Source organism: Vicugna pacos, chromosome 11, assembly GCF_048564905.1.
Source record: "Vicugna pacos chromosome 11, VicPac4, whole genome shotgun sequence".
Lineage (NCBI taxonomy): Eukaryota > Metazoa > Chordata > Mammalia > Artiodactyla > Camelidae > Vicugna > Vicugna pacos.
Window position 1 is genome coordinate 25,317,224 of NC_132997.1, and position 24,367 is coordinate 25,341,590.

The window sequence follows — 24,367 nt, forward strand, 5'->3', positions numbered from 1 at the left end:
GTCTTTGGATCACAAATCTGCATTCCAGGTAACCTCAGGTCATTAGCACCCTAGCATACTGTGTATGTTTCCCTTCAAATCCTTGGCAAGATTAGAGAAGATACGATATCTCATTTTTCAAAGAGTGTTAACACCCATCATCTCATGTTTTGGAATAGACTCCTTTGGAAATGTATTCAGCTCACCTAATGTCCTGCTCCCAGTCATGTGAGGTGAGGTGAGGTGAGGTGGTGTGAGTTGAGATGAGGTGAAGTGAGGTCGTGTGAGGTGAGGTGAGATGGGGTGAGGTGAGGTGGGGTGAGGTGAGGTGAAATGAGGAGAGGTGAGGTAAGGTGAGGTGGTGTGAGATGAGATGAAGTGAGGTGAGGTTGTGTGAGGTGAGGTGAGGTGGTGTGAGATGAGGTGAGGTGAAGTGGGGTGAGGTGAGGTGAGGTGAGGTTGTGTGAGATGAGGTGAGGTGGTGTGAGCTGAGGTGAGGTGAGGTGAGGTGGGGTGAGATGAGGTGAGGTGAGGTGAGGTGGGGTGAGATGAGGTGAGGTGAGGTGGGGTGAGGTGAGGTGAGGTGAGATGAGGTGAGGTTGTGTGCCCTTGCAGTTTGGTTGACAAGTTCTTCCAGGGCACCTCTCCTGGTAACACTTCAGTTGCTCTCAGACCTCTTCGCCTTCACCATTTTCTTTAGCCTCCTATCTGCTCAGCCATGACCCACAGGTTTCTGTAAAGAGGAAGTCAATGATATAACCATCCTGCATCAGCCATTAGGGTCCATGACCACCATGAAAATGTGTCACTTCTAACACACACACAAAAAAAATATAAGGAGAAGATGAGAATCAGGATGAATATGGATGAATGAAAGAATCGATGATTAAAAGATTGGCCATTTATTTGGAGGTACTTGTTTGTACTAAGAATTGAACAAATCTCTGATTTCCAGACTCTCTTCCACCGAAAATCCATTCTCAGCAAAGGTGACCCAGTGACATCTTGTTTAGCCTCCATTGTATCTGTTACTCTTCCAGGAACCTACTGCCAGCAGAGAGAGGTGGAGGCCATCATGGAAGGCGACGAGGATGACAGAGGCTGCTGCTGCTGCAGACCGGGTCACCTGCCCCACCTGTTGTCCTGCAATGCCGCCTTCCACCTCCGCTGGCTCACCTGGGAGATCACGCAGACGCAATACATCCTGGAGGGCTACAGCATCATGGACAACAACGCGGCCACCATGCTGCAGGTGTTTGACCTCCGAAGGATCCTCATCCGCTACTACATCAAGGTATTGCTCTGAGTAACAATGCTGGGCTGGCTCAAGAAGATTCTGGAAAGCTTTGTAAAGAGATTCAGATGCTTCTCCTTAGCTTCTGAATCAGAGGCCAAGCTTGGTCTTGGAACCACTGGTTTCTTGAAAAAAAACTAGAGGGTTTTGAGTTGGCCTGAGGTTCAGGCCCGGAGTCATATTCTAAGCCTGAGCACTAATAGGCAGTCTGAACAAGAAGTTCATACTGTAGAGCACAGGGAACTATATTCAATGTCTTATAGTAACTTATGGTGAAAGAGAATGTGAGAACGAATATATGTATGTTCATATATGACTGAAGCACTGTGCTGCACACCAGAAACTGACACAACATTGCAAACTGACTGTACTTTATATATATGTATAAAATGAGAAACACAAATAAGCAGTCTGTTTTCTGACTTTTTCTTCACTTTTCTGTTTCTTCACTTTTAACAGAGTGACTTGCATGTAATGATGGGCTGATGAATGGGAAACGTTGGACATGTGACCGAGCCTCAGTTTTTATGAGTTATAAGGATCCTTTAAGAGGTTCTGCAAATTTCCACTTTTTAGAAGGAGAATTCATTTTTTTTAAAGCTCGTGGTAAAAACACAAAGGTAGCACTAAATGGGCCCATCAGGATTAGCTACAACAGTCTTTTCCTCTCACTCACATGGGCACTAATAACGTTTTCCCAGGAGCTCGGTACCTCCATCTGCTCAGACTGTATTCAACCTCAGAAAATGTGTTGGTTTAGAATCAGCCTCCTGGAGGACAAGGGAGATGTGACTAAGGATGCAGAGGGAAAATAGGGGTGAAAATGTGTTCTAAGGGGGAGGGACAGGCAAGGGCCACTGTGCCTGTAGATTCGTAGTGACTCCTCTTCTGAGCAAGTCCTTTGTGTAGTGGGGATCCTGGAAAGTCTTCAGAGGGGTCCACATTTTAATGCCATTCAAAATGAGGAAGCTCATCTATCTGAGACCCCGAACTCCCTGCCAGCTGAGGCTGACACACTTGGCCCAGCAGAAGTGAGGAAATACAAAATTAAAAGATAACATGGATGCCTATGGTTTTGGGGAGTTTCAATCAACTAAAATGAGGATGTTTAGAAATCTGGAATAACTCCTCTGGGGAGCCCCAGTGTCTGCAGCAATAGCTCCTACATTTTTCAGGAACTAGAAGACACACTATGAAAGTCAGACGAAAGGCTCCTGGTTATTACCCCTCAGGGTGATTGCAACAAGAAATGTTTGTGAGACTCTGTGGCAGAATATTTTTTTAAACTGAAGATTGTTGATTTACAATGTTGTGTTAGTTTCTAGTGTACAGACTTAGGTTATTCATTTATATATATATATTCTTTTTCATTAATGGTTATTACAAGATAGTGAATACAGTTCCCTGTGCTCTACAGTAGGACCTTGTTGTTTATCTCTTTTATATATAGTAGTTTTTATCTGCTAATCTTAGTTATCCCTCTCCCCTTTCCCCATTGGTAACCATAAGTTTGTTTTCTATGTCAGTGAGTCTCTTTCTGTTTCGTAAATAAGTTCATTTGTGTCATTTTTTAAATTCCACATAAAAGTGATATCATATGATATTTGTCTTTCTCTGTCTGACTTACTTCACTTAGTATGATTATCTCTGGGTCGATCCACATTGCTGTAAATGGCATTATTTTATTATTTTTTATGGCTGAGTAGTATTCCATTGAAGAAATATACCACATCTTCTTTATCCAGTCATCTGTCTATGGACACTCAGGTTGCTCCCATGTCTTGGCTGTTGTAAGTAGTGCTGTTGTTACCATTGGAGTGTGTGTATCTTGTCAAATTAGAGTTTCCTCCAGATACACGTGTGGCAAAATTTTAAAACAGATTTAGTGGTTCATGTTCAGTACTTCCATGTGTGCTAGAGGGATGCAAAACTTTACATCCAACTCTCACACAAAACTACAAATGCTTTGGCCAACCTTACACAAGTTGGGGAAGATTTGGGCAGCCAATCAGGAAGTTGTGGTCTTGTGCCTCACAACTCCATCGTTTGTTCCCTCAGCCATTATATCTGAGACCGTAAGAAGTTTTGCATGCACCGAGTCAGCTCTCAGCAAACTCAGTGTATCACGTGGTTTTAGACTTGGCAGCAGGTCATGAAATCCCAGTGGCACACACGTTGTGTGTTTCTCTCGCATGTAAATGAAGCTCTGCTCCAAGAAGTCCTCAGGGACCCTGTTCCTTCCAACTCCCAGCTCCATCATTTGAAGCATCTCCCCCATCTTAAGCTCTAGGCTTAAATGGGTGGAGGAGAGGACACAGAAAATGAAGACCAAAGGTGGCTCTTAAGAAGCTTCCTGAAGGTTGCCACAGTGTGCTCCTGGCTGTCTCCCTTCAGCCAGAAGGTTGTCATATGCCAGCTTTGAGCAAGTCTGGAAACTGTATTCTGGGCAGCCAGGAAACCAGGTAGAAATTGTCTGTTTATGGAAGAAGAAGCCAACAGATGTGAAATGACTGCCAGTTGTCTCTGGTGCTCCCTCGAAATAGAGGAGAGTGGCCCTTGAGCATCTGCTCCACTTCCTCAGCGGCAAGAGGATGAGGTCACTGCAGGAAGACCAGATCCAGGGCTGGCGGGCCCCTGAAGCCGGTGGCCAGGAGCTTGCCCCGAGGGGACATCTGGGGACAGCAATGTGGGTCTAGACGGGCCAGATGGATGAGCCCTGGAGCCATATGTCTCCTTGTTGCCTCAAGAAGCGGGGAGACTGCCTGCCATCCAGAGCCCAGCACTGCTATTTCTGCCTGCGCTTTCCCCTCCCCCACCCCGTGCGTGGCTGCATCCTGGTCCCCCAGCGCTCTGGGCCGGCATCTGCCTCACCTGTCTCTGAAGCCTCTTCTACATCCCCTCTGACAGCTCCCTCCGCTCAGGGGCCACGCACACCTGATGCTCTTTGGGTCCCCAGTCCTCAGTGTGGTAACTGGCATGCAGAGTTACCTACATCTTTTTGGATGAACGAGGCTTCCAGGTCACGTGGAATCCAGAGTCCGGGCTGTACAGTCTGGACGGACGAGATCCAGGTGCCCCAGGCGTTAGTGGCGAGGTTGGACTTCAACACTGAGCCACGTTGCTGTGAATCTGGAGCTCCCCGCACGTGGCCTTCCTGCGGGCCAGACGCGTGGACAGACTGGGCCGCACAGGCTGGGGCCCGCAGGTCGCCGTGAGGGGGTGGGACAAGAAGGAAAAAGGCTGCAGTGCCCTCTCTGGGTCTCCTTGCTTGGCTTTTCCAGAGTCCTGGGGGGGCACCAGGCCGGGACCTGATTTTTGACGCTCCCACCCTTGGGTTGGTAACTGATATTCACGTCCCTCCTCTTCTCACTCCTGGAGGCCCGCCTCCTGATTCCCTGTGCATTTTCTAAAATGACAGTTTGCAATCTGACAAACAGATCCAGGATAACGTGCGAATGGCAGAAAGCTGAGGGAGGCCCCCTAGATCCCACCAGGTAATAGCTGGCTTGTGGGGAGACAGGGCTGTTGACTCTGAGGTTGGTGACACAACATGAGCAGGAGAGGCCCGCAGTGCGATGGTTTCTGACCTAGAGGGGCGACTCAGAGCCAGGAGCAGACCTGCGGCATCAGGGTCCCCCGGCGAGCCAGATAATTACAGATCGCCACGTCCTACCCAGAAATTCCGATTCTGCGGACCCAGGGAGTGCCCCCCGAGTACCTATATTTTCAAATAAGTTTTTAAAGTGATTTGATATGCAACTAGGCTTGGGAACCACTATGGACATTTGCGGTCAATAGAAACAGAATTTCTGTTACTCTACATCAGTGCTGGGGAGAGGCTGAGATTCAGGGGCAGATGGGGTCTCGGGGTACCTCCCGGTAACTCGCATCAGCACCAACAAGACCGTTCACGCGAAGCTCCTCTAAGCATCGCCCTCCGTGCTTCCCTGCCCTTCGGGGACGGGCACCTCATAACTTGTCCTCATCCCCCTGGTGTAGTTAGTTAAGGGGAATTTCAGGAGTGCTGTGTGGCTCTTAGAACAGAAGAAACACGGGTTTTTCTGTAAGAGCACAGGAAACTGTATCAATATCTTGTAGTAACCTATGATGAAAAGAACATGAAAACGAATATATGTATGTATATGTATGACTGAAACATTATGCTGCACACCAGAAACTGGCACATTGTCAACTGACTATGCCTCACTTAAAAAAATAAAAGAACAGAAGAAACAGCATTTTAGGGTCAAAACAAACAAATACTGTCTTTTTGGCCTTGCTTACTTGGTGAACAAAATTGCCTCTGTGGCTCTGAATTGCTTCAAGTTTCAGGAATTCGGTTTTCTTTTTTTTTAAATTCATTTTTAGCAGACAGAAAGAAAATCTTGGAGTAATTCCTTTATATAAAAGGATTTTTTTTGAAATCTCCTAATGAACTGGGTCAGTTCTCCCCACCTTCCGTGAATATATTTAAAATCATTTCCTTCCTGACGACTTGAGGTTCTCCCTGGTGCCTCCTCCACCTCTCCTCCGTTTATTAGGGCTTGAAACCGTCTGAGCTGTCGAGAAATCAGCTTTCCACGAGGGTCTGGTTTCCTTGCCATCGTTTCCTGCCCGACTCTTTCAGAAAGGAAATACGCTTATCACCTGCCTTGCAGGACGAGCGGAGAAACACCCGGACAGGTTGTCCTGCCTGCCGGGGCCCCCGTCCTAGAATGAGCTGTCTGACAGAATACGCTGATCTACAATTAAAATGAGAACCCGAGAGGATCCCTGCTGGACGAGCCAGATACGGTGAATTAATTCACCACAGGTCCTGCTTCCAACACCGATCGGATTCTCAGCAGTCAGTTCATTTCACCATCCTGACATCAGCTGTACTCAGTGTTGGATCCGTTTCATCCAGACAGGTTCCGAAGGATTACACACCGTTCATTGATTATGTCTCCCCAGCAGAATTTCTGCCCAAAGTGGCAATGGGGTACAGTTTGCAGCTAGTTTGTGGAGTTCCGTTTCCTCCTCTCGGAGCCGGTACTGATCCCCGTCGCACGGGAGAATTCTGAGCATCGTTGAGCTGGGGTTATCCTCGAAAGCCAAGGCTGCAAGATTTTGCCAGAACTCGAGGAGGGAGTTCTCACCGCTGGGATTCAAAGTCCTCATTAACTGTTCTGACTTCATCGGTGGGAGGGTTATTTTAATTCTTCCCTAGAAATGAATGAAAAAGTTCAACTTCCTCTTTCTATTTTTGTTTGTTATTTCTATCTGGTACACGCGATTAGGACGTCCTGGGGAAAGCTAGACCAGATGTTTGCTGCAGCCAGATGTTCATACAGACCACATTTCTTCTTGTCCTCGGTAATTGTCAGCTGAGAAGCCGTGCCCTTGGTCACGGCCATGCTTTCTCTTTTGCTTGTGACTTTGGGCCAAACACTTAAACTACCTCCTAGAAGCTTTAAGTTACCTGCCAGCTGGTAGATAATAGGACAGCCTCCAGATTCATGATGCCATTTCTTAAATATTAGATGTGCCCTCTGGCGACACAGGAGCGTCGTCTGTCTCCTGTCCCCTCATAGCTTCCTGTCTCCTCATCCCTAGCTCCAAACCTCTTCTGGGGCGGGGGCTGCTGCTGCTGCTGCCTCTCCTGGGCCTCAAGCTTGGGGGGTGGGTAAGTCGTCAGTGCCAAACAGCAGGAGGAGGAGGATTTTTGCACGTGTACCACGTGCCAAGCCAGGCGCTCAGTGCTTCGGATGCATCATCTCACTTTGAACCTCAAAACAATGATGCAAAGTGGCCATCACTAATGCCTCTGTCTGCGGCACCTCTGTTTCCAGCTTCCTCTGGCCCCTCCCTTGTTTCCTCTCTCCTTCCCTCCCTCCCTCCCTGTGTCCCTCCCTCCTTCCTTCCATTGAAGGGAATTCCTAAGGCCAGCAGCACCGCCCGGGGGTCTCAGCTGTTCAAACTCCTGAAATAACCTGAAACCAGAGGCCACAGCAGCCCCAGCCTTGGGGCTCTGGATTTCACTTCCCAGCCAAAAGGAAAAAGAGCAGGAGTGATGGGGGAGCCTGTCTAGAAAAGGCCCCTCTGCCCACTCACCCTCATAGGTTTCGGCACCTAAGCCCCGATCACGTCCATCCCATGCGCGTTACTCTCTGTCTTCTCACTTGGCAAGAATGTTTTGCCATCAGTGAAGGGGCTGATTCTGAGGGAGCAGGAGTCTCTGCCTCCTTGCTTCAGATGCCACCCCTGCCCCTCCTCCTCGCTCTCAATCTGCAGACGAGACGCGCGCTGTGTTCCTGGACCATGTCGGTCCCGGTGACAGCAGCCCTGTCCGCTTTCCTGTGATGATGGAAGTGGAGGGATGTTGGGGGGGACTTGTCCCCAGATACTCCCGCCTGGTACTGATGTGCCCACAGCAGACTTGGTGTTTTGTTTCCTGCCATGTTTTTACTTCTCTGGGCTGGATGTTGGCCTTTTGAAAAGATGACTCTCATTCAAAAACCACAAGATGGCTTTCAATATGTCTGTAACTCAGAATAATAAAGCCGAGGGTGGGAAAACCCCAATCTGGACTCATAGGTGGCGTGTCTCATGGAGGGGGGACATGGTTTATTTTGAATGCATCGTGGATGTCCATGGTCTGAGCACCCAGAATCACATGTGTATGTGTGTCGGACAACAATTTTAGGCCGTAAGTACTTTCCATAAGGGCCGTGTTGTTTTAGGTCATGACACACTCTTTGGCTGGGTCCCTGGAAGAGGACCTGCCCCAATCTCTTCCAGCTGCATCAGCCCAGCCTGGCATCCATGAAGCCCGCAGCAACCACGGTGCTTTTGTGTGTGTGTCTGAGGAAGGATGGCGCTGCCTGTCATTTCGTTCTCACTATGGAGATTCTGTTCTGGTACATTCTGCTAGCGTTCTGTTCTCCTCACTTCCCTCTTCCCTACAGTGACCCTCAAGAGACATCATTGTAGAATGTCTCAAGTGGGTTCTGGGTATTAAATCTAGCCAGAAATACAAATGATGTCACACGTGGGAATTTCATGTCTCATACTTCCCTGATGTGGATTTCCTTTATGAGATCCAGTTAAAAAAAAGAAAGTCTCTCTGGCTTTGGAATGGCTCTGAGGGCTCAAAGTTTTGCTTTCTCTCGGCAGAGTATAATATATTACATGGTGACGTCCCCTAAACTGCTCTCCTGGATCAAAAATGAATCACTTCTGAAGTCCCTGCAGCCCTTCGCCAAGTGGCATTACATTGAGCGTGACCTTTCAATGTTCAACATGAACATTGATGATGACTACGTTCCGTGTCTCCAGGGGATAACGCGGGCCAGCTACTGCAACGTTTACCTGGAGTGGATTCAGTACTGTGCACGGAAAAGGCAAGAGGTGGGTAAGGGAGGCGGGGCTGGAGGAGCCGAATGTAAATTGGAGACAAGGAACATCATACAGACCGTCTGTTTTTGTACTCTGCTTCAAAGCTAAAGACATACGCAGACTGAAAGTGAGGGGATGGAGAAAGAGATCACATGCCAGTGGAAATCAAAAGAAAACTGAGGTAGCAAAACTCATATCAGACAACATACTGTCATAAAATAGAGGAGAGAAAGGACGTTGGTATTGGGATAAATGTTTATTTAACAATTAAACAAAATGAAATGGAAGAATTCATATACCATGTCACTAGTGATGAAGCCTTGAAGGTACAATTTCCTGTTTACCGTGCTCAGGGTCAGTGCATTTTTTTTAACACTTAATGAAATATGGTTATTATTTAATTAACCTATATTTGATGCATTGTATTTGGCAAGAAGAGAAAAAATGAGAAAAGCACACATTCCTCTCTCTGGGAGCTAGTTGGCTAGTAGGAAAAATATACATGTGAACAAAAATTAAATAAAATATCAACGTTGATTCTTTAATGAAAGTGTCTATAAGACACAAATGATGGGTGATGTTTTAAGCATACCTCGACAGTGGTTATAAATCAACATAAATGACAGGAAAACGCCTCAAGAACATCGTCTAGGTCTGCTATCTTCAATTCCTCTCCTTCTATCTTCTCTTTCTCTCTTTCTCTCTCTCTCTCTTTTTTTTTTTTTTCCATTAGGGTCAGTGCAGTTTTAAGCCTCGATCATGGTTTTAAAATTCTGGACATTTCTTTGTATAGAGTAACTTTTTGAGATTTCTGTACAGAGGATATCTGTGCTGAAATACAGAGGATTTACTGAACATATGGAATCACAGACAAGCAAATTCTATTTAGCAATCAGATGGTCCGAGCTACTTCTGTAGCTGGTGTGTGCATGCATGCATTATTACATGCTGAGGACACTTCTGGAGATGAATGCAGCTTCTTAGAAATGAAACCAAGGACAATGACATTTTATAAAAGGCAGAAGAGGAGGCAGGCAAGGAGAAAGGGGAGGGAAGCAAGTGGAGGGAGTGCGTAGTCTCTGCTCCTTGGGGTTTGAAAAGCTTCCTGAGATGTGCTGGTGGAAACAGTGGATCCGAGTTGAAAGCTGCCTTCTCATCAGCTGACAAAGTAACTGTATAAGCAGGATCAAGTAAACCAAATTACAACCCCAGCCCAGGTCCTTGACCTTCTCACACGTGATTAAAAACAGGCGGGAGGAAGAGTAGACGGCAGAAGCTGCCTCCTCCAGTTGTAGCAAGGAGATCGTGTGCTGAGCCTCTTCTGGGGGCTGAGAGAGCCCAGAATCTCAATTTTTCCGGCTGTCCTGAGATGACCTCCTCTTTTCTCATACAGGAAATTACTTTGTCTTTCTTGCAAAAGATATTTCAGTTTTAAATTCCTCTGTATCGCCTCTCACCCCTCTTTTTAAGCTGACTATTGACAACCCCCTTAATTTATTCGTGGGTTGTGGGGTTATGGGCAGTTCCACAGGCTCGTCAATGTAGAGAGAACAAAAAACCCCCATTTGCACTTGATTTCTATATTTCTTGTCTCCCTGCTGGTGTGCCTGTCTCCTGCATTGGACAGGGTTAATTGAAGGTGGGTTAATGTGAGGATCCATTTGACTCTGAGCTCTGACCATCTTCCCGCCCCAAGGTGCCTCATTCACAATTCTAGGAAATTGGGCCAGCAAGCCCCACGTTAGCCCCATTATTTCCCTTAAGCAGCTTCCCTATTTAAAATTTTTTTCCATGTCCAACCTCAAGAGCAACTGTCTCAGGAAGCAGAATCTCCCCTCCCTCGGGTCATTTCAGTGGGGACTGGACGACCGCGGCGGCGGGCTTCTGGAAAGCTCTGCATTTCTGGTTCTATGTTGGTGCGTGGAGGAACCCACGTGACCACTGACCTGACGTCCTTGCTCTTTCAGCCCTCGAAGAACCTGGACAGTGACGAGGACTCTCCCCTGGTGACGCTGTCCTTTGCGCTCTGCATCCTGGGGAGGAGAGCCCTGGGAACAGCAGCACACAACATGGCCCTCAGGTACCTGGGGGGAAGGATGCTCCAGGCACCGACTTTCTGTTTGATAGATTTTTGTCAATCATCTTCTTTATCTGAAAGTTGGACTGCTGCTACTTCTTCCAGAATGTTCTTTCCCTAATAAATCACGTTGAGCCTGTGAGAAGACTTTCCTTGATCACAGTCATGTTGTGGAGTATTAGATATGGAAATAGCATTAACGCCAAATGCTCAGAACCCCGGGATTCTGGGTACGGGCAGGGCCTTCTGCGTTACAAAGGGTCCTTGCAAACTTCCTGGGAAGAGTCAGTGAAGCTGTGTGTGCAAAGTGCCTCGCCTGGGATTCAGCAGCATTCACTTGATTATTGGATGCTTGATTGTTGGGGCTTTGATTATCAGATGTTCCTTCTCCTGTTTTTTTCAAACTCTCTACCACATCTCCCCCTTCTGTGTGTAAATAACCCAAGTTTCTCTTCTCAAAGAATGAAACGATTTTGAGTTTATTTATTTTTTATTGTCTAGCATGGCGTTTATTTTCTTATTGATGCATCATCAGTTTACAATGTTGTGTCAATTTCTGGTGTACAGTGTAACGTTTCAGTTATATATGCATAACATACATATTTTTTTATGTTCTTTTTCCTTATAGGTCACTACAGGGTATTGAATATAGCTCCCTGTGCACAGAAAATTGTTGTTCATCTATTTTATATATAGTAGTGTGTACCTGCAAATCTTGAACTCCCAGTCTATCCTTTCCCACCTTCTTTCTCCCTTGGTGACCTTGAGTTTCATTTTTAACTCTCTCCTGGTTGGGCGAGGGTCTAGCTTAGTGGTAGGGCGCATGCTTAGCATGCACAAGGTCCTGGGTTCAATCCCCAGTACCTCCATTAAAAAGAAATAAATAAAAACCTAATTACTCCCCCTCCTAAAAAAATAAATAAAAATTTTAACATAAGTACATAAATAAACTCTCTCCTGGCCCATCCACCCTCTTTCCCCCTCTGCCCTCCAGGTCTCGTATCCACAAACGAGCCCTTGAGCTTGCATTCACCAGCGAAACTGTGCTTGCTCAGAGCCCCCACCTCATGGCCAGCCTGCCTTCTCCAGCAAAACTGCTCCCCTGAACTTCATCAGCCACCTCCTCGTCACCCCAGTCGGTGGCCATTCAGCACTGGGGACCAAGTGTCCCCAATTCCACCTGTCCCTTAGAGTCACCTTGATCAGTGCACAGGAGAATCTCCAGAGGGGCTTGTAAATATCCCAGTGCCCAGACCCGGCCCCCGTGCAGAGCCGTCACATCAGAACCCCTGTGGGTGGACCACCCATCAGGGTTTTTTTGTGGCTTGTCAAGTGCTTCCTCCTGCGGTCAAGGCTGAGGACCGTACAGGGAAGCTTAAAAGCAAGAGCTCTTCTAGGGCACCTCCCCTCACTGGTTTCTCCTTTCCTGGGGCTTTCTTCCAGATTTCTGTGCTGTATCCTTGCTTCGGTGCTCTGCCAAAGGGGTTCTTTTGATATTCGACTTGAGTGAGGTTGAGGGTTGGTTATTTGGCTGGATTGCAAGCTTCTTAAGGGTCAAACCCACTTGTGTGTTTGTTTAACAACCGTCACCAACCCTGGTCGCTAGGTACACAAGCCCAGGCAGTCTTGTTGACTGTGGTTCCCAGGGCCTTCCTGCAGGGGGCAGCTACGAGTCATTGCTGGCGGCAAGTCGTGGACAGGCATCTTCCGTGACACATGTGACTTGGTAAAGGGTGAAAGGGTGTGGCCAGCAGTCCTTCCATCTCTCAAGAACCAAAGTGGTTAGAATTTGAGGCAGCTATTCCTTCAACTCCCACGTCTCAGAGCTTTGGGACTTTCTTCATAGGTGAAGGATGCTTACTGAGTATAATAGTGTGTTAGTCCCTGCCCTGCAGAAGCTGACCAACTCTCGGGGCCTCCTTTCCCTCCCACCTGACTCAGCATCATACTAGACCCAGTCAGCTCCCTCTGTGGTCCTCTGGGACTGAATTTGACAGTTGTTTGAAAGTCTAGCAGAAGGTTCATTCATGGGCTTTGTGAAACAATACAACGCAGCTCCTGTAATACTGTAAATGGACAATACTGTTTTTGAGAAGGGCTCTAGAAAGTTCTGGAATCACAAAATGAGTCTTCGGATAGTCACAGCATCCAGACAGATGATCTTCTGTTGAATCAAGTGAAGTTTCTTTTTTTTTTTTAAATAAATTTCAAATTTTCTTGACAGATTACAAATACAGTGCTTCAAAGATTTCTCTTTCAGTTCCCACCTAATGTATTTTCAGACCTCTTCCATCTTGTTCTTCGTGGAGCTTGTTCAAGTATTCCAGGTGTTTCTTTCTTGGCCGGCTGTATTTATTTATTTTTTTCCCTTGATTAAGCACCAGGCTCACCAGCTGCTTAGTTAAACCTTGTTTTGATGAGATTTTCTTTGTTTCAAACAGTTTCTCATACTCCATGTCAGCTCTGCTTGTTCCAAACAGTGATGGGATAAATCTGGGAATAATACTCTTGGCATGCTAGGAAAGATTTGAATATCTGGGGCTGATTTGCTCCACTGAGAGGTCCCATACCCTACTAGGAATCCTACAACAAGCTTTCATTTCAGTCCTTGACTTACTAAAGGTAAGTTATTTTGCACACTGCCCTGAGCCAGTGGTTCGGGGTCTGAAGTCCATGAAGTTCTGATTTTGTTGGCTATGTTGTGGGGGCTGTTGGGGGCGGTGGGGGACACAGTGGGACAGGAGAGGTTGGAATCTGACCGGGTTGGCTCCAAACACACAGCTCAAAATACTTCTAAACATAATTTTTATAGAGTCAAACTGCTCTCTGAAACTCTGTTCCAGTTTCTACTCTCACTGTATTTTGCCATGCCCTGACTTATGCTGGATATTCAATCTTCTTTAATTTTTCTAGTCTCATGGGTAAAAAAAAAATCTCATTCTTCTTTGAATTTGCATTTCCATTATTAATAGTGAGGGTCAGGCTCTTTTTACATGTGATTGGGCGTGTATTTTTTTCTGTAACTTGCTATACCCATTTTTATAAGATACTTTCTGATTTTTTTGGAGCTATTCTGTTATTAAGATAATTAATATGTGTTAAAAAGTATCTTCTATCAAGGGTTAATTTATTTTTATTCATGACAACTTTAAAAAATTTTTATTGTATTATTTCTGGATTTTATGTCTTTCTTCAAAGTGTTTTTGCAGCTCCAGGATAGAAAAATGCTAGCCTCTGTTTTCTTCGGAGACTTCTAGAGTTTTGTTTCTTCCCATTTAGTTTTTGAATATCAGGTCTTGGGATTTGACTTGACTGAGTGGCTAATTAGCGGCCTTGTTACTGTTTCATGGATTCTGGCAGAGGACGTGAGACTCCGGGTCCAGAGACAAAGGGTGCTTCCTCACAGCACAGTATCGGCTATTCCTATAGATTCCTTTGCCCCAGGGCCCAGGGGCGGTGCTGAGCACCTGTTCTCCATCTCAGGAGAAGACCGCCGAGCTCAGGGAGCCAGCCATCCTACAGCAGGGAGAAATGCTGCCTCCCCTCTCAACGGTGTTCATGGCAAACACAGCTCTGAGAAACCACCTAGGCACGCATTCTTGGCACACCCGGTAGGATGGGTCAAGGAATGAGGCCCATCAGGGACTGGCTCCCAACAAACCCATGCAAAATATATTCCCATACACGATGGGAGCTAGGGGTCCTTTTTTTAACTCAAGTGGGTGGCTGGTAGTCCAACACTGTTTGCTACGTAGCTCATCATTAGTTAGTAGTCAGTTAAAATCACCACCAACTTGAAATACCACTTTTGCCACATACCACATGCCCCTGCATAAGTAACACGCTTCTGGATTTACACTTTGGTTAATGTGAACGGCGTCTCTGTCCTTGACAACAAAACCACACTGGTTGGTTGACAATAGTGATGCACTGCTTCAGTATCTGATATGCCTGCTCCCCCTGTTTTGGGGTGGGACAGCTATTCCTGCTCATTTTCTCCTCCGGTGAAACTTATTCTTTTAACTTTTTTTTTTAATTGAAGTTTAGTTGATCTACAATGTTGTGTTAGTTTCTGGTGTACAGCATAGTGATTCAGGTGTACATATGCATTTTCATTTTGTTTTCCATTATGGTTTATCACAGGATATTGAATATAGTTCCCTGTGCTGTACAGCAGGACCTTGCTGTTCATCTCTTTTTTGTACAGTAGTGTGTGTCTTCTGATCCCACCCTCCTAGTTTATCCCTCTCCTCCCTTTCCCCTTTGGTAACCGGAAATTTGTTTTCTATGTCTGTGAGTCTGTTTCTGTTTGGTGATTAAATTCAGTTTTTATCATATTCTAGATTCCAGATATAAGTAATAGCATATGGTATTTTTCTTTTGCTTTCTGACTTACTTCACTTAGAATGATCATCTCCAGGTTCATCCATGTTGCTGCAGATGGCATTATTTTATTCTTTTTCATGGCTGAGTAGTATTCCACCATATACATATATATCCCACAACTTCTTTATCCAGTCATCTCTTGATGAACATTTAGGTTGCTTATCCTTATATAATTTTAACTCAGGAGTATGCCCTTAGGTGCGTGTTATGAGACCTAACAAGTCATCCTCACGTATTTGATGTTAAAAGAGCAGCAGATGATCTTGAACACTGACTCCTCAGATGAGCCTCACTAGCCTAAGTCACAACCTCTGCTTCACTTGATGGGCTGGTGGGGGAAATATTTTGACCTTACAACGGTGATACAGCTTTGATAGACTATCCTCCAGAAAGAAAAATATGTGCATGCAAAATTAGGATGAGTACAAGGAGAATCATCTTAAGTGACGAGCTGAATGCAAGTGGGCAAAAAAGCACAAGTAGATAAAATGTCTTCAAAGAAAATGTCTGTATATTGTGGAGACAGAGTGAGTTCATAGGGACGGGACAAGCAAACACTGGTCTTATATGAACTTGGAGCTTGGGGCTTATCTCCCTTGTAGAACTGTGTCACCTGCTGAAGAAAGACATACACATATAAAGTCATGTTTTAGCAGGAAGTCAAAATAGTTTCACTGACCCCAGGGGCTAAAAGATGTCTTGAAGACTGTCTTCAAGTACATGAGAGGTGAGGAGAGGAGCCTGTGGACGGTCCATTTATAGGGATAAGAGGTGAGAGGAGACCTGCATTTTACAGCAGCCACACGTTTGCTTGAAGAGGTTTTACTGACTCCTGGAATAACTAGGCTTCTGACAGGATAGAAAATTATAAGATAAATGTAAGCTAGAAAAATAATAGGCAAACAGTCCAGCCATAGATGTCCTGTGCTGGAGGCTGAGAGCCTTGACCTCTGACCTGTGGCAGGAGGTCATGGCCACAGTCTGAGGTCACATCTGCCATTTACCCAGCCCCTCTCACCGCAGTGGAATGAGGAAAACAGTGTTCTCAGAAACCCAGGACATAGTCTCAATTTCTCCTCCCAGTCTTCTGTTGAAGACATAACCCCAGACTAGGACCAGGTGTCACACTGGATCATCTTGCAGACAAGATTGGGGTCTACCTGTCAGACTGGGGTTGGAAACTCCAGAAATCAGAATCTAGAACATGATGCGAGATTCTGGACCAGAGATGAAAGTCATCACCCAGGTCAGATCAAGATGGTGGAGTTGGAAGCCCCGGAGCCCCTCTCCTCCACGGACACACAGACCTGCAACTTCACAGAGCACAGCTATCGCTGAGAACGGCCTGAAGACTGGCAGGAGAGATTTTTATACACCGGTGCCCTTCAGAACAGCTCCCACCCCTGGGGGCTGGCCCCACATGTCAGTGTGTCCCCAGAGGTAGCAGCCAGGCCCACCCGCCACACCCCCACAGCAATCGCAGCCCCACGACAGGAGGCGGACTCAACCCACACAGGGGATAACCCGGTGACCAGGGCATGTTGTGCCCCTGGGCCCCACAGGACACCTGCCACGTAAGGCCACTCCTTTAAGATCAGAAGTAGCTGATGTACCTAATACAGAGAAACAAACAGAGGGAAGTGGGCAAAAGGAGGAGACAAAGGAGCACCATCCAAACCAAAGAGCAAGACAAAACCCCAGAAGAAGAACCAAATGAAACAGAGATAAGCAATGCACCAGAGAAAGCGTTTAAAGGAAGCGTCATAACCATGCTCACCAAAAGCAGGAGGAGAATGGATGAACACAGAATATCAGCAAAGAGATAGAAAATACAAAAAAGAACCAGTTAGAGTCGCACTGTGTGAGAAAGTCTCCTACCCTGGCCCTGTGCGTGGGTCTCACGCCGCGGTCCCACTCCCTTCTTCTCTGAGATGTCTGGACATCTTGAAAGACATCCAGGCCCTGGTCCTGTGAGTCCCAAACCTCACTTCACCCCAGTATCACCTGGGCAGCTTAATCAAAATACAGACCCCGGACTCCATCACAAACCACTAGCTTAGATTCTCTGGGAGCTGGATCTGGAAATCGAGTTTTGATTTTTCAACAACCGCCAAGAGACTGTTTCTTCCGCAGCCAACCTGATCCCAGTCTTCAGGCCTTGGGGGGCACTTTTCTCTAGATAATAGCAAGTAAGTTGATCTCATTGATTCAGAGGCTCAGAAGCAAAGACCTGTTGACTGCTAACCCATCAGCAGGCCAAATGTAGTTTTACGAAAGCTTTTCATCAAATCTTGCCTGTTAACCATTTCTCGCTTGGGAATTACGATTTCTCAGCTTAGCTGGGCTTTCTTTGAAACCATATCATGGACATCCTTTAGCCACGGGACTGCTCTCCAACGGTGATATGAGATTCTGCAGTGTAAACAGCCTTTGTTTGTGTCTGAAGCCTGTGTTCCTGGGACATACCAGTTCTGGGTGAAAATCAGAATAATGATCAACACAACATTGTAAACTGACTATATTTCAATAAAAATAAAAAATGAAAAATTTTAAAAAGGCATTGAAAAAAAAATAAGAATGATGATTGCAGTGAATGTGTGTGAGAGAGGATGAGGTGGGTACTGTCACTGGCTCTGTTTGACAACCAGAAAAACCAAAGCACAGAGCAGTGTTCTGTGCTCTGTGTCGGTGGAGCAGAGTCACGCGCAGACTCCAGATGCCTGTTCCCGCCGGCCACACCATGTGGTTGATCCCATCTGCCCCGTGGGAACTCTTCAGACAGCCCCATCCGCCTCTCCATGGCGCCGACCATAGCCTCCTCGGCCACTTAAGCTCCCTCTGTGGACTGTCTTGTGCTGACACGTGCTGCCGTGATGCTGACATCACATCGTGGCTCTTGAAATCTCACCGTGGCCAGTGCTGGGGCTTGATGGCCCTAACCTCTCAACTATATTCATCACTAGTGGCCGTGTCATCATATAATGGGAAACGGGGTCAAGAACCAGAGAGACAGGAATAGGAATCGGTATAATCCAAAGGTCACGAAGACCCTGCTTCGTGGTCCATGGTGTCTGCAATGGGTGCAGAGTCTGAGGCAGAGGCTGGAGCATCCTTTCCAACACAGACATGCAAGCACACGTACAAATGTGGGCCCGTGTCCCATACACACACACACACATATGCACCCAGGTATCAAGGCAAGATATTACTAAGTAAGAAGAAAAAAAAAAAAAAAACACATGCAGACCGGGCTACCAGTGCGTAGCTGACCCATGGAACATGGATGGAGCATGGCAGAGTCAGTGCAGGGACAACTGTGTCCCCCTGTGTGAGATTATATAGGGGAGCGGGCAGAGGAGGCCCCAGAAAAAACCTGGCATGTATGATCATGCATATCCACATGGAGAAAACCGGATTTTAGCACAGCAATGAGCACGGGCTTACACATGTGTTAAGGGCTTAATAAAAACAGACTAGGGGCCTGGGCAGTGGCTGTTCTAGTCCCTTGACTGGCTCAGAGGTGACCCTGTTTCCTGCTCCAGCTGTTGGCTGCGGGGGTGGGAGCCTGTCTTCTACCCGATGATGCTCTAAGTCGGACATGAGCTGCAGGCGTCCGGAGACCTCTGCTCCCACTGACCCTCACACTCAGGGCCTCCTTCCTCCTCTTCATCCTGCTTAAGATAAAGGCAGATAATGAAACACCCTCGTTTTAGGATGCTTTCAGCTTTAGGGTGCTGGGGGTCGTGCCCCGATCTAGTGGAATTCTAATTCAGGCTTTGTTTCCTACCTTGAGACTCACTGTAATAGCACAGCAGTAAGCATCACAATATGCCATTTTTCTCTGAAAATAGACATAACCGGGAAAGTACCTCTCACTAGGGGCCTCAGACGGGATGCAGGCGCGTAGCGAGGCTCCCGTGGAAGGGCGTACTCCCCACCGCGGAGTGAGTGGTCTGGGCTGCCCTGCACACGCCGCCCAGCCGACCACGGGCTGAACCCTGGCCCTTCTCTCTGTCTGCGCATGCTTCTTGGGCATCTTCCTTCCTCTGCCACCATCCCCAGCCCTGCATCCAGAGGAGCGATCGCTCTACACGTGTGTGCAAGCAGCGAGGTGCTCTTCGGGTCCTTTCCAGAAGATATCCCACTCATTTTTAACTCCCTCTTTTCAGTACTTTGCCCTTCTCTGATAACGGTGGGGCATTTGGGAGCATTTGTAGTGACATGGACAGCACCATCTGATGAATTTATTTGTGTATTTATTCGTTTGTTTGTTTTATTGAAGTATAGTCAGTTTACAGTGTAGTATGAATTTCTGGATACTTTTTAAATCTTCCCTCCCCACATCTGCCCTGCTACAGCCTGGCTCTGCCGTCCACCACTCCCCTCTCAGCACTAGAGCTCACAGCCCCAGGAAGCCTTTGTTCTGCGGGGGGAAGGAGGAAGAGGAGAGCCTGTGCGGGGCAGCTGCCTCCTGGGACTCCTCCTGGAAGGTTCTGGGCTCCTGCAGGCCACGGCACCGGCTCCACCTGCCAGGTCACGCAGACCCTGGCTGCTTCCGTTTCCCACAGCCTGCTTTGACTCCAAGCCTCAGTGTCTCTCCCAGCGGAGCTCTGGGAGGAAATTAACGATAGTGCGAATTAACATTTCGCAATGACGTGCGAAACCGGCAATCAGCGGAGCGTCTCCCTGGTGGGCGGGTCTGCTGTGCTGTGTGGAATCCAAAGTCTTGCTCGGTGAGCCCGCTCACTGCAGCCTTCTGAGCAGCTATCCTCAGAGATTCTCTGCCACGCACATCTCCCTGGGCCTTCTGTTGCAGTTCGACCCCATCAGGGATGCTGTTTCTCGTACTCGTTCCCCCCCCCCACTCCCTCTCAGGGATGTCAGAGGCCAGGGTCGTTAGAGGCGGCAGCGATCAAGCGTATTAATGGAAATAGAAGGAAAGGATGATGGGAGAACAGGTGTTCCCAGCCTCACGATACAGGAAGAGTTGCTTTCCCAAACCCATTCCCTGCATTGATCCAAAATGTAAAGGATCCTGACCGTGAAAGATTTCCTCTGCTCTCCATCCAGGCAACGCTCAATTACAGGCAGGAAATGGAGGCAAAGCCGAAAAACCTAGAAACATAAAAACAGGGACAATCCTGAGAAATCCTTTGGTCATTCATTTTAACCCTCTCTACTGCACCCTTCCACTAGTCATTCAAAAATTGATACATTGTAATTGACTATAATTCAATTTTTTAAAAAATGTAAAAAAAAAATCTAATTAAAAAAAAAGAAAGCATGGGATTGGGAGATGGATATTCCCTGAGAGTCTAAACGGCCAATTTGAGATTTCATTTGGCTTCATTTTATCTCTCCTTATGTTGGTAGAGTCCAGTTTTTATTATGAGTGATACAGCCCCAAAGTACTATCCAGAAACCCAGACAAGACAAAAGAGAGCCCTGGGCTCTTCCTCAGGCTTCCTCGTGCCCCCCATCCTGAGAAGTGGAGGCCCGGGAGCCCTTGGACCAGGCGGGACAGCATTTTAGTATCACTCTGAGGGCATACAGGGCAGGCCAGCGCAGACCAGCACCTCCACCATCACACCTAGGAACTGAATGCTATTCTGTAAGGCGACCAGTTGTCACGAGGGTCCAAATGTGGGCTGCAGGTGGGACTCCTGCCCCATCAGCCTAAAGATAGTAAGGTCCTTCTTGAGGTGACCCATGGGAGACTCAGGCCAGCTCAAGGTGACAGGACGCTGAATGCCTCTGCTCATTGTGACGCACAGTAACCCGACTTTGCTTCACAGCCTGGATTCTTTCCTGTACGGCCTCCACACCCTCTTCAAAGGTGACTTCAGAATCACAGCGCGAGACGAGTGGGTGTTTGCAGACATCGACCTGCTGCACAAAGTTGTCGCCCCGGCTCTCAGGATGTCCCTGAAGCTGCACCAGGTAAACGTCTCTTAAAAAAAAAAAAAAAAAGAATCAGCCTGAAACATTGGAGGAAAAAATAACTTTTCAAAAATACGATCCCCTTCCTTGGCATGACATTCTTGAGCGTGCTTGTGACTTAGTTACTAAGCATGCAGACATCACGTATTCTCAGTGTCGCCAGTTGAAATTTGCCCTTGAGAGCCCCTAGGAGGGAAGATGGGATGTGGCCGGAGAAAATGACATCTGAAGTGCTCACACTGTATCAAAAAGTCACAGAAATTTAAGCCACAGGCTCTTCGCCGAGCATGTCCCTGCAGCCAGGGCTCTGGGATGGGGAGAAGTCCTCCATCCATCCGCTCAGGGGCAGCATGGGATGTGGAGGTGGACTTGGTCTTGTAGGCCCCTGGCTTCGTGGCCACGTGCACACCCACCTGGGACCGGCTCTCCGGTCCTCCTGACCCAGGATGGACTTCCCTCCCCAGGACCAGTTCACTTGCCCCGACGAGTATGAAGACCCGGTGGTCCTCTATGAGGCCATCCAGTCCTTTGAGAAGAAGGTGGTGATCTGTCACGAGGGTGACCCGGCCTGGCGGGGAGCCGTACTGTCCAACAAGGAGGAGCTGCTGACCCTGCGGCACGTGGTGGACGAGGGCGCGGACGAGTACAAGGTCATCATGCTGCACAGAAGCTTCCTGAGCTTCAAGGTGATCAAGGTACGGCGGCCACGCTTCTTGGCTGGTGCGAGCCTCCCGTCTGGGGAGAATGGTAGAAGAAACAGGACGGGTTGGCACCAATGCTCACGCCCCGGTGCCAGCATACCCTGTGTAGAGCCACCATCTGGGGAAGTGCTGGCCAGCATGCAGCGTAGTCCCCGGGGCGGGTGGTACATCCCCACCAGGGCCGCTTCCCACCCTGGGAGCCGGTGTGCCGGTGAGGGCTTTGGCCAGAAGTCCTGGTGGACTAGTCACACGTGTCGCTGAACGTCAGAATCTAGCTCGTTGCTTTTTTTTAAATTGAAGTATCATTGATTTGCAATGTTTTGCTAGTTTCTGGTGTACAGCATGGTGACTCAGTTATACAGCTGTATACAGAAAGAGGAGACTCTAATTCGAAAAGATACATGCACCCCCATGTTCGCAGCGGCACTGTTTACAACAGCCAAGACATGGAAGCATCCTAAACGTCCATCCAGAGACGGCAGGATAAAGAAGTTATTGTGTGTGTGTGTATACACACACATATATATACATATATATGTAGAAAGGGGGGGGGGAAGCTGGTTCTTAAAGACTTTCAAATTCTCTAAAATTCCAGATCTTCCTCCAATAACCTGGTCCTGGGCCCAAGAACATCCCCCCCAGAGATTCTCCTTTTCCTATAGCGTCAAACCACCGGGCTGAAACAAAGCCTTACTTCCTGCTTAGTCGCTCTCTGTCTCCCCAAGAAAATGGCATCCCATCCACCTTGCAGGGCTGCCGTCCTGGCTTGACTGCGGAAGCGCTTTAGGCCAGAGTGTCGTGCTCGCAGGTATTCAGCCCCAGAGCCTTGCGCTCTGTCTTCAGGTTAGGCCAGCGGACTGAGAGCCCGCGCCCTCTGCTCTCTCCCGTGTCCGCCCCGCCCCGCAGGTGAACAGAGAGTGCGTGCGAGGACTCTGGGCAGGGCAGCAGCAGGAGCTCATATTCCTCCGCAACCGCAACCCGGAGCGCGGCAGCATCCAGAACAACAAGCAGGTCCTCCGAAACCTGATCAATTCCTCGTGCGACCAGCCCCTGGGGTACCCCATGTATGTCTCCCCGCTCACCACATCCTACCTAGGGACCCACAGGCAGCTGAAGAATGTCTGGAGCGGACCCATCACTCGGGACGGCCTCAGGGCGTGGTTCCGAACCAAGTGGCTGAGGTGGGCCTTCACAGCAAAGCCGTTCTCTCTCTGGGTGCTGGGAGGGGCTGGGCGCGCCGGGCTCCGGGTTAGAATCTCACTGTCCATCCCGGGGGCTCCGGGCTCCAGGTTAGCATCTTCACTGTTCATCACGGGAGCTCCAGGACTCCGGGTTAGAATCTCACTGTCCATCACTATTTCCTCCCGTGATGAAATCCGTTAGGCCCAAGTGCCCTCCGACAGATCATTTGTTTCAAAAGGCAGTTTCAGACACTGAATCAGTGGGAAACCTCACAGGTGAGAGCCTGTCCCCCCCTCCCACTTCCATGGGCTGAGACTCGGGCTTGAGTGCTCACAGAGCTGCCGAGGTGGTGGGTCTGTGGGAGTAACCACAGAGAACCGGGCTTAAACTCCCCCAGCCCTAATCTCTCATCCTCTAAATCTTAACGCGTTGTAATCATGTCTTGGGTTGGTGGGAGTGAATTCTAAAGTGTTTTGCCGGAATCTGGCCGAGCTCCTAGTTGAGCATAAAAGCTGAGGGTTCTTGCGGCAGGTGGAGCCTGTGGCTTCTTCTGCCAGGCACAGTGGATTCATTTCCCAGACACTGAGCTTTGGGGGACGGAAGCCCCTCTCTCCACCTGCATCCCAGGTGTGCTGTTCACCTGTAGAGTGAGGTCAGCCATCCTGAGTTAGACATGGATGTGATGGGGCGTTTAGGGGACTTGGAAATGTTTTGGTGAGAACCCTGGAAGCCTTTCTCCCTCTCACAGAATGCTGAAGGATGGCGGTGCTGGCTGCCAAGGCGCTGGCAACATTGAGGATGTGGACGGAGGAGGCGCCCCACCCACGGGTGGCAGCAGCGCCCCCAGTGGTGAGAGCCGGGAGAGCAGCACCGAACAGCCCCGAAAAGATGGACCTCGCCACTGGTCACCCCGCGAAGGGCCACGGAGGACAGGTGGGTACCGCGGGGGCCTCACGGTTACTAATGAAGACTCCTTTGGTCCCACTGGCCAACGCCATGGGTTATGTTGCCTCATTCTAGCCTCTAAGAGCAACTTCATCCAGGAAAAATCAGTAATGGGCCAAAGGATGCCCCAAATACACTGACTCTTACAGGTTCTGTTTGGAAAAACTCTCTATGTGTTAGAGTCAGCTGTTATCCTTTATCCAGCTGTCTATCCATTACCTCAGCCAGCCGGCCATCTGTCTGTCTGTCCAGTGGTCACTCACTCAGTGACCACTGGGGTGTGTCTCCCGTGTCTGGCTGTGTTGTGGCTCTCCATCCACACCAGTGTCTCTGCCCTTCTGTGAGTTGGCCGCCCTCTCCAAGTCTGTGGCGAGCACAGCCCGGCTGCCCTCCAGTTACACCTGATATTTCAGAGGAGAAGAAAAGAGGGAAGAAGGGTACTGGCAGACGGGAGTGGAGGAGGGGGCTTGGTCCAAGTGCAGGCTG

General features: G+C 48.3%; 1 protein-coding gene across 1 annotated transcript in view; it reads left to right on the top strand.

Moving 5' to 3' along the window:
* The window catches only part of LOC102536615 (pecanex 2), a 236,173-nt gene that overhangs the window by 201,701 nt on the left and 10,105 nt on the right, over nt 1-24,367 (top strand). The window contains exons 25-31 of the mRNA XM_072972392.1: nt 1,020-1,273; nt 8,429-8,662; nt 10,618-10,730; nt 20,909-21,053; nt 21,518-21,748; nt 22,661-22,935; nt 23,685-23,869. Of these exons, the coding sequence (XP_072828493.1) occupies nt 1,020-1,273; nt 8,429-8,662; nt 10,618-10,730; nt 20,909-21,053; nt 21,518-21,748; nt 22,661-22,935; nt 23,685-23,869 (1,437 nt within the window). The remainder of the gene's footprint in view (nt 1-1,019; nt 1,274-8,428; nt 8,663-10,617; nt 10,731-20,908; nt 21,054-21,517; nt 21,749-22,660; nt 22,936-23,684; nt 23,870-24,367) is intronic.